At 32.8% G+C, this 10,746-nt stretch overlaps 1 protein-coding gene across 1 annotated transcript; it reads right to left on the minus strand.

Annotated features, from left to right (window-relative positions):
- Window positions 1-1,520: 1,520 nt before the first annotated feature.
- On the minus strand, window positions 1,521-2,084 carry LOC136042965 (uncharacterized; the record flags this gene model as incomplete). The annotated part of the gene is made up of 1 exon (XM_065727865.1): window positions 1,521-2,084. A coding segment is annotated over exon 1 (564 nt), but the record flags the coding sequence as incomplete, so codon positions are not given.
- Between the last annotated feature and the right edge of the window lie 8,662 nt (window positions 2,085-10,746).

Consider the following 10,746-nt stretch of genomic DNA (forward strand, 5'->3'; position numbering starts at 1 on the left):
CAAGTCTCTATTTAGGGATTTATTATTATTTAAGTTTCGTTTTATTTCGATTGCCTCACGGACAGTTTGTTTGATTCCTAGGTCATTGCTAATTAGAATTGTTTCGTCAAATAGAACATAATGGTTTGGATTTTCAAAAATATGACTACTTAAAGCTGAATCGAAAGATATAGAATTATTTTTAGATTTTAACGCTTTTTCAATACTTTCTTTGTGTTGCTGTAATCTTGTTCCTAAATTTTGGTGGGTTCGACCAATGTAATAATTTCCACAACTACATGGTATTTGATACACCCCTCGTAGACGAGTAATTGGGGTTTTATCCTTACCAGAATTGACAAGATTCATTATACTTAAATTGCTTGTGAATACAACACGTAAATTGTTTTTTAAACAAACTTTTTTCATTTTTGAAGTAATTTTCGGAATATAAGGCAGGTAAATCGTGCTTGTGGGTTTATTAGAATCATTTACTGGTGTGGGATTTAAGGCTTTAGAGGAATGCATCTTTAATCTTTGAGCAATAACAGTATTTATGAGAGAAATTGGGTACCCGTTGCCAAAAAGTATGTCTGTAATAAAATTTAATTCTTTTTTAACATACGGCTCTGAACAGATATTAAGTACTCTATCCACAAGAGATATTACCACACCTCTTTTAACCTGTGGAGGATGGTTAGATTTGAAGTGAAGGTATCTATTATTATGCGTAGGTTTTCTGTAAACCGTAAAATCAAGTTTATTCACACTGCGTATTATCAATACATCTAAAAAAGGTATTTTTCCATCTCTTTCGGTCTCTAGGGTGAATTGCAGGTTTATATCGTAAGTATTTAAATGTTCTAGAAAACCTTTAAGTTCACTTTCGCCATAATTCCAAACTGAAATTATGTCGTCCATGAAACGTCCCCCAAAACACATGATTAAGAAAATACGAATCTAGGGCCCAATTTTCAAGATTTTCGACGAAAATATTTGCGAGTAGGCCTGATAGAGGTGCTCCCATAGGAAGGCCCCTTACCTGGTTGTAATATGAATCTCGAAACTGGAAGTGCATGGGAATATTTGTTACATAATTTAACCAAATGCATGAGAACATCAATGTCTAGACCTATTGCTGACTCTTCGATTAGATGGTAATTGTTTTCCAGTTTATTTTGTAATAATTGTTCAGATTTTGAAACATCAATACTAGTATACATAGAAACTATGTCAAAGCTGCTTAATATGGAATTTTCAGAAATGTCTATTTGTTTCAATTTTTCTACAAGATCAACTGAATTTTTTATATAAGATTTTTGGGAGTGAAGCAATGGTTTAAATGCAGTGCATAACCATTTTCCAATGTTTGAGGCAGGTGATTTTGTGCTAGCTACAATGGGTCTTAGAGGAATGCCTTGTTTGTGCAATTTTGGTAATCCATAAAACTTTGAGCAAAAAACACCACGAGGGAGGAATTTATTATACAACTGTGGAGTGATTCTGCCATTTTCTTTCAAAGTTTTTAATTCTTTTATTACTTTTTGAGCAAATTGATCAGTCTGGTCATGGGTTGATTTAACATAAGTGGTTGTATCATTTAAATGTGACTGAATTTTACCATCATAATCAGTCTTATTCATAATTACTATGGAGTTGCTTTTATCGGCTTTAGTGATTATTATTGAGGAATCTTTACGGAGTTTATTCAAAACTTTTGTGTCATATGATTTTTCCATTGCATTATTGGGAGAATTAGGAAGTTTTAATGAGGTGTTGTAAAGAGTGTTAATTAAACAAGATCTAACTGTATCCGGGTTTGAAACAAGAGCACTACATTTGTGGAGAGAGGATTCTAAAGATGCTATCAAGTCTGCAACTGGAACTTGTTTCGGTAAAAACGAAAATTTTGGCCCTTGTTCTAGGACTTTTTCTTCAACATAGCTAAGCTTTTTAGATGAAATATTTACAATCGCAGGTCCAGGACTTATCTTAGGATTGTAAACTGGGTTGACCACTTGAGACTCATATTTCAACCTTGTAAACTTATTAGTGAGTCTCTCTTGTGACACACGGAAATAATGGTGGAATGAATTCCTTTCCATCCTAAGAATTTGCAAAAAATCATCAGTGGACAAGCTCTGTGATAGAAAATTTTCGAGTGATTTTCGTTCTGAGGAAATTCTATGTCTTCTGTGTTTTTTGTCCTTAATAATATGATTCAACGTTTTTAGCTGTAGTTTATGTGTGAACTGTGACTCTCGTAAAGTATTTAAGTGAAATTTATGCCTTAAGGATTTAGGAATAATTTTATTCCTTCTGCAGGATTCCAGAAACGTTTGTTGATTAATAATGTTCGCGTGTTTTTTCCCTAAACTAATAAAATGAAAAATATCTTTGGTCAAATGCTCCCCATAAGCGTGACGTAAATAATGACGAAGACCACACTGCCTTTCCATAATACAACAACAAAAGAGAGAATAATGAGGACTTTTTTTCCCAAGACAGTGAACCAACAAAACCTATTTGAATATTTCGGCCCTATATCTAAGGGCCGTCTTCAGCAAAGAAAAAATAAAAAACAATAAAACACTTACAATAAAAGTTCTCAGTTAAAAATCCATTTTTTATTTTAAAATAGCCTTGGCATCATTACTTCTTAACGAAAAGTTCAGCCAAGACTGTCTGATAAAAGCTAACATTTTACAAGATAAAAAGGTTCATTCATTTCACTAACTGTATGTATTAAAAATTGGATTGATTTCTTATTGCGATATTTGCCTTCTCTGCAGCTAATCTGATAGTTCTTTTGATATTGGGCTTGTTTTTGTTAATTCCTATTTTTGTTTTATTTTGAATTAGATTATTTTCTATAATTAATTTTGTGTACATAGGGTTGAGTGTGTATTCACCCAAGTCTCTATTTAGGGATTTATTATTATTTAAGTTTCGTTTTATTTCGATTGCCTCACGGCAATCGAAATAAAATCGAATCAAACAAACTGTCCGTGAGGCAATCGAAATAAAACGAAACTTAAATAATAATAAATCCCTAAATAGAGACTTGGGTGAATACACACTCAACCCTATGTACACAAAATTAATTATAGAAAATAATCTAATTCAAAATAAAACAAAAATAGGAATTAACAAAAACAAGCCCAATATCAAAAGAACTATCAGATTAGCTGCAGAGAAGGCAAATATCGCAATAAGAAATCAATCCAATTTTTAATACATACAGTTAGTGAAATGAATGAACCTTTTTATCTTGTAAAATGTTAGCTTTTATCAGACAGTCTTGGCTGAACTTTTCGTTAAGAAGTAATGATGCCAAGGCTATTTTAAAATAAAAAATGGATTTTTAACTGAGAACTTTTATTGTAAGTGTTTTATTGTTTTTTATTTTTTCTTTGCTGAAGACGGCCCTTAGATATAGGGCCGAAATATTCAAATAGGTTTTGTTGGTTCACTGTCTTGGGAAAAAAAGTCCTCATTATTCTCTCTTTTGTTGTTGTATTATGGAAAGGCAGTGTGGTCTTCGTCATTATTTACGTCACGCTTATGGGGAGCATTTGACCAAAGATATTTTTCATTTTATTAGTTTAGGGAAAAAACACGCGAACATTATTAATCAACAAACGTTTCTGGAATCCTGCAGAAGGAATAAAATTATTCCTAAATCCTTAAGGCATAAATTTCACTTAAATACTTTACGAGAGTCACAGTTCACACATAAACTACAGCTAAAAACGTTGAATCATATTATTAAGGACAAAAAACACAGAAGACATAGAATTTCCTCAGAACGAAAATCACTCGAAAATTTTCTATCACAGAGCTTGTCCACTGATGATTTTTTGCAAATTCTTAGGATGGAAAGGAATTCATTCCACCATTATTTCCGTGTGTCACAAGAGAGACTCACTAATAAGTTTACAAGGTTGAAATATGAGTCTCAAGTGGTCAACCCAGTTTACAATCCTAAGATAAGTCCTGGACCTGCGATTGTAAATATTTCATCTAAAAAGCTTAGCTATGTTGAAGAAAAAGTCCTAGAACAAGGGCCAAAATTTTCGTTTTTACCGAAACAAGTTCCAGTTGCAGACTTGATAGCATCTTTAGAATCCTCTCTCCACAAATGTAGTGCTCTTGTTTCAAACCCGGATACAGTTAGATCTTGTTTAATTAACACTCTTTACAACACCTCATTAAAACTTCCTAATTCTCCCAATAATGCAATGGAAAAATCATATGACACAAAAGTTTTGAATAAACTCCGTAAAGATTCCTCAATAATAATCACTAAAGCCGATAAAAGCAACTCCATAGTAATTATGAATAAGACTGATTATGATGGTAAAATTCAGTCACATTTTAATGATACAACCACTTATGTTAAATCAACCCATGACCAGACTGATCAATTTGCTCAAAAAGTAATAAAAGAATTAAAAACTTTGAAAGAAAATGGCAGAATCACTCCACAGTTGTATAATAAATTCCTCCCTCGTGGTGTTTTTTGCTCAAAGTTTTATGGATTACCAAAATTGCACAAACAAGGCATTCCTCTAAGACCCATTGTAGCTAGCACAAAATCACCTGCCTCAAACATTGGAAAATGGTTATGCACTGCATTTAAACCATTGCTTCACTCCCAAAAATCTTATATAAAAAATTCAGTTGATCTTGTAGAAAAATTGAAACAAATAGACATTTCTGAAAATTCCATATTAAGCAGCTTTGACATAGTTTCTATGTATACTAGTATTGATGTTTCAAAATCTGAACAATTATTACAAAATAAACTGGAAAACAATTACCATCTAATCGAAGAGTCAGCAATAGGTCTAGACATTGATGTTCTCATGCATTTGGTTAAATTATGTAACAAATATTCCATGCACTTCCAGTTTCGAGATTCATATTACAACCAGGTAAGGGGCCTTCCTATGGGAGCACCTCTATCAGGCCTACTCGCAAATATTTTCGTCGAAAATCTTGAAAATTGGGCCCTAGATTCGTATTTTCTTAATCATGTGTTTTGGGGACGTTTCATGGACGACATAATTTCAGTTTGGAATTATGGCGAAAGTGAACTTAAAGGTTTTCTAGAACATTTAAATACTTACGATAGAAACCTGCAATTCACCCTAGAGACCGAAAGAGATGGAAAAATACCTTTTTTAGATGTATTGATAATACGCAGTGTGAATAAACTTGATTTTACGGTTTACAGAAAACCTACGCATAATAATAGATACCTTCACTTCAAATCTAACCATCCTCCACAGGTTAAAAGAGGTGTGGTAATATCTCTTGTGGATAGAGTACTTAATATCTGTTCAGAGCCGTATGTTAAAAAAGAATTAAATTTTATTACAGACATACTTTTTGGCAACGGGTACCCAATTTCTCTCATAAATACTGTTATTGCTCAAAGATTAAAGATGCATTCCTCTAAAGCCTTAAATCCCACACCAGTAAATGATTCTAATAAACCCACAAGCACGATTTACCTGCCTTATATTCCGAAAATTACTTCAAAAATGAAAAAAGTTTGTTTAAAAAACAATTTACGTGTTGTATTCACAAGCAATTTAAGTATAATGAATCTTGTCAATTCTGGTAAGGATAAAACCCCAATTACTCGTCTACGAGGGGTGTATCAAATACCATGTAGTTGTGGAAATTATTACATTGGTCGAACCCACCAAAATTTAGGAACAAGATTACAGCAACACAAAGAAAGTATTGAAAAAGCGTTAAAATCTAAAAATAATTCTATATCTTTCGATTCAGCTTTAAGTAGTCATATTTTTGAAAATCCAAACCATTATGTTCTATTTGACGAAACAATTCTAATTAGCAATGACCTAGGAATCAAACAAACTGTCCGTGAGGCAATCGAAATAAAACGAAACTTAAATAATAATAAATCCCTAAATAGAGACTTGGGTGAATACACACTCAACCCTATGTACACAAAATTAATTATAGAAAATAATCTAATTCAAAATAAAACAAAAATAGGAATTAACAAAAACAAGCCCAATATCAAAAGAACTATCAGATTAGCTGCAGAGAAGGCAAATATCGCAATAAGAAATCAATCCAATTTTTAATACATACAGTTAGTGAAATGAATGAACCTTTTTATCTTGTAAAATGTTAGCTTTTATCAGACAGTCTTGGCTGAACTTTTCGTTAAGAAGTAATGATGCCAAGGCTATTTTAAAATAAAAAATGGATTTTTAACTGAGAACTTTTATTGTAAGTGTTTTATTGTTTTTTATTTTTTCTTTGCTGAAGACGGCCCTTAGATATAGGGCCGAAATATTCAAATAGGTTTTGTTGGTTCACTGTCTTGGGAAAAAAAGTCCTCATTATTCTCTCTTTTGTTGTTGTATTATGGAAAGGCAGTGTGGTCTTCGTCATTATTTACGTCACGCTTATGGGGAGCATTTGACCAAAGATATTTTTCATTTTATTAGTTTAGGGAAAAAACACGCGAACATTATTAATCAACAAACGTTTCTGGAATCCTGCAGAAGGAATAAAATTATTCCTAAATCCTTAAGGCATAAATTTCACTTAAATACTTTACGAGAGTCACAGTTCACACATAAACTACAGCTAAAAACGTTGAATCATATTATTAAGGACAAAAAACACAGAAGACATAGAATTTCCTCAGAACGAAAATCACTCGAAAATTTTCTATCACAGAGCTTGTCCACTGATGATTTTTTGCAAATTCTTAGGATGGAAAGGAATTCATTCCACCATTATTTCCGTGTGTCACAAGAGAGACTCACTAATAAGTTTACAAGGTTGAAATATGAGTCTCAAGTGGTCAACCCAGTTTACAATCCTAAGATAAGTCCTGGACCTGCGATTGTAAATATTTCATCTAAAAAGCTTAGCTATGTTGAAGAAAAAGTCCTAGAACAAGGGCCAAAATTTTCGTTTTTACCGAAACAAGTTCCAGTTGCAGACTTGATAGCATCTTTAGAATCCTCTCTCCACAAATGTAGTGCTCTTGTTTCAAACCCGGATACAGTTAGATCTTGTTTAATTAACACTCTTTACAACACCTCATTAAAACTTCCTAATTCTCCCAATAATGCAATGGAAAAATCATATGACACAAAAGTTTTGAATAAACTCCGTAAAGATTCCTCAATAATAATCACTAAAGCCGATAAAAGCAACTCCATAGTAATTATGAATAAGACTGATTATGATGGTAAAATTCAGTCACATTTAAATGATACAACCACTTATGTTAAATCAACCCATGACCAGACTGATCAATTTGCTCAAAAAGTAATAAAAGAATTAAAAACTTTGAAAGAAAATGGCAGAATCACTCCACAGTTGTATAATAAATTCCTCCCTCGTGGTGTTTTTTGCTCAAAGTTTTATGGATTACCAAAATTGCACAAACAAGGCATTCCTCTAAGACCCATTGTAGCTAGCACAAAATCACCTGCCTCAAACATTGGAAAATGGTTATGCACTGCATTTAAACCATTGCTTCACTCCCAAAAATCTTATATAAAAAATTCAGTTGATCTTGTAGAAAAATTGAAACAAATAGACATTTCTGAAAATTCCATATTAAGCAGCTTTGACATAGTTTCTATGTATACTAGTATTGATGTTTCAAAATCTGAACAATTATTACAAAATAAACTGGAAAACAATTACCATCTAATCGAAGAGTCAGCAATAGGTCTAGACATTGATGTTCTCATGCATTTGGTTAAATTATGTAACAAATATTCCATGCACTTCCAGTTTCGAGATTCATATTACAACCAGGTAAGGGGCCTTCCTATGGGAGCACCTCTATCAGGCCTACTCGCAAATATTTTCGTCGAAAATCTTGAAAATTGGGCCCTAGATTCGTATTTTCTTAATCATGTGTTTTGGGGACGTTTCATGGACGACATAATTTCAGTTTGGAATTATGGCGAAAGTGAACTTAAAGGTTTTCTAGAACATTTAAATACTTACGATAGAAACCTGCAATTCACCCTAGAGACCGAAAGAGATGGAAAAATACCTTTTTTAGATGTATTGATAATACGCAGTGTGAATAAACTTGATTTTACGGTTTACAGAAAACCTACGCATAATAATAGATACCTTCACTTCAAATCTAACCATCCTCCACAGGTTAAAAGAGGTGTGGTAATATCTCTTGTGGATAGAGTACTTAATATCTGTTCAGAGCCGTATGTTAAAAAAGAATTAAATTTTATTACAGACATACTTTTTGGCAACGGGTACCCAATTTCTCTCATAAATACTGTTATTGCTCAAAGATTAAAGATGCATTCCTCTAAAGCCTTAAATCCCACACCAGTAAATGATTCTAATAAACCCACAAGCACGATTTACCTGCCTTATATTCCGAAAATTACTTCAAAAATGAAAAAAGTTTGTTTAAAAAACAATTTACGTGTTGTATTCACAAGCAATTTAAGTATAATGAATCTTGTCAATTCTGGTAAGGATAAAACCCCAATTACTCGTCTACGAGGGGTGTATCAAATACCATGTAGTTGTGGAAATTATTACATTGGTCGAACCCACCAAAATTTAGGAACAAGATTACAGCAACACAAAGAAAGTATTGAAAAAGCGTTAAAATCTAAAAATAATTCTATATCTTTCGATTCAGCTTTAAGTAGTCATATTTTTGAAAATCCAAACCATTATGTTCTATTTGACGAAACAATTCTAATTAGCAATGACCTAGGAATCAAACAAACTGTCCGTGAGGCAATCGAAATAAAACGAAACTTAAATAATAATAAATCCCTAAATAGAGACTTGGGTGAATACACACTCAACCCTATGTACACAAAATTAATTATAGAAAATAATCTAATTCAAAATAAAACAAAAATAGGAATTAACAAAAACAAGCCCAATATCAAAAGAACTATCAGATTAGCTGCAGAGAAGGCAAATATCGCAATAAGAAATCAATCCAATTTTTAATACATACAGTTAGTGAAATGAATGAACCTTTTTATCTTGTAAAATGTTAGCTTTTATCAGACAGTCTTGGCTGAACTTTTCGTTAAGAAGTAATGATGCCAAGGCTATTTTAAAATAAAAAATGGATTTTTAACTGAGAACTTTTATTGTAAGTGTTTTATTGTTTTTTATTTTTTCTTTGCTGAAGACGGCCCTTAGATATAGGGCCGAAATATTCAAATAGGTTTTGTTGGTTCACTGTCTTGGGAAAAAAAGTCCTCATTATTCTCTCTTTTGTTAATGTTTCATTTATTTAGATACATATTTGTCAGAACAAATTATGCAGTACACAGTTTTTATTGGATACCCCTTTGACTGCACTTGGCTTTTCATTGTTAGATTTTTTGGCAGTAACATGCAAATCCATAAAAGTAGAAATCAAACCTATGAAATAATGTTTACTGGAATAAATTTTGAAATGTACGTTCTCAGAGAGCACGGAGAGAAAGGATAAAATTGTCCAAAATAACCATATTTTATGCTCACATCAACATTTTCTGCACTGAAAAGTTTTAGATAGTGTTGACAGAAGAACGAGGTTTTTTAATGCGGTAGATGTGCCATTTCTAGGAAAAGAAATCTTTTTTCGGTCCAGCAATTTTTAATTTTAGTTTCTTCTTCGATAAGACTGATGTTTTAAACTTCCGGCCTGAGTTGAAACTGATGAGGTGTTTCTTGTCCTTTTTAAGTCTTTCCCACTTTGACATGATTTGGGTCGCTCACTAAGGGACCGGGCAATGGACCTGAGATTTTGTGAAACACTTTCCCTAAAATCTTCCCAGAGCCCCATTCATTTAATGTAGGTGACGCAAAATCTATGGCAACTGGTACAATACATTTTTTTTTAGCCAGGGGTGATGCAGAGCAAAACAGCTTGGCAAACCAATTGCCAAGACCATAACCGGACATTAATAAACGACCCTGTAATAGTCCGTTCCATGAATAAATTGTCGTGGTCCATTATTAGCAACATAGCAATGAACATCATGACAAATAAAAGTGTTTTTTCTATTAGCCGTCTCACTGAATGAGTTGAAAATGACATGTAATCACAGCCAAGCCTTTTGTTATTGCTAGAGGATCACCCAATTCACTTCTTAATGTTAAGTGACACAGTTCCAAATAAAAAGTCTTGACTGGAATATGCTGAAAGTGATTAATACTGTAGTGGTGAATGTGCTCGGGACTGGTCTTTCGTTCAATAATACGCAGAAGTGGGACATTAGTATTACCGACTCTCGATGTCTCGACAAAAGATGCTTAAAAAGATATACAATTGTCTGATGAGAGGCCGGATGCATAGTCTGCATAGATGATATAATCTTTGCCACTGAAACTGTTTGCTTTAATAAAATGATCTTTAAAACCAAGAACCTTACATAAATTCCCACTGAGCCAAATTCTTTCATTCTGAAAAAGATTGGTAATGTAAATTCTCCTATCCTTTGTTAAATAGTAAAATGTGAAACAAAGACCTTTTCCAGCAAAGGTTTTTTGTTGATATTTCGTAGTAAATCAGTCATTATCTTGTACTCCTCGTTGGGTATAGTAGCAAAGGGGTAATCATCAGAGTCAAATTTTGCCACTACACCCTCGTCAGAGAATTCAAAAAGTCTCACTCTAATCTCATACGTACCATCCCTTCTCGGGATATCATATGTATTTTTAAGAATACGATCAACAAGGGCAAATTCATACTTTCCCTCAAAATTC

The sequence above is a fragment of the Artemia franciscana genome, unplaced genomic scaffold, assembly GCF_032884065.1.
Source record: "Artemia franciscana unplaced genomic scaffold, ASM3288406v1 Scaffold_2569, whole genome shotgun sequence".
Classification (NCBI taxonomy): Eukaryota; Metazoa; Arthropoda; class Branchiopoda; order Anostraca; family Artemiidae; genus Artemia; species Artemia franciscana.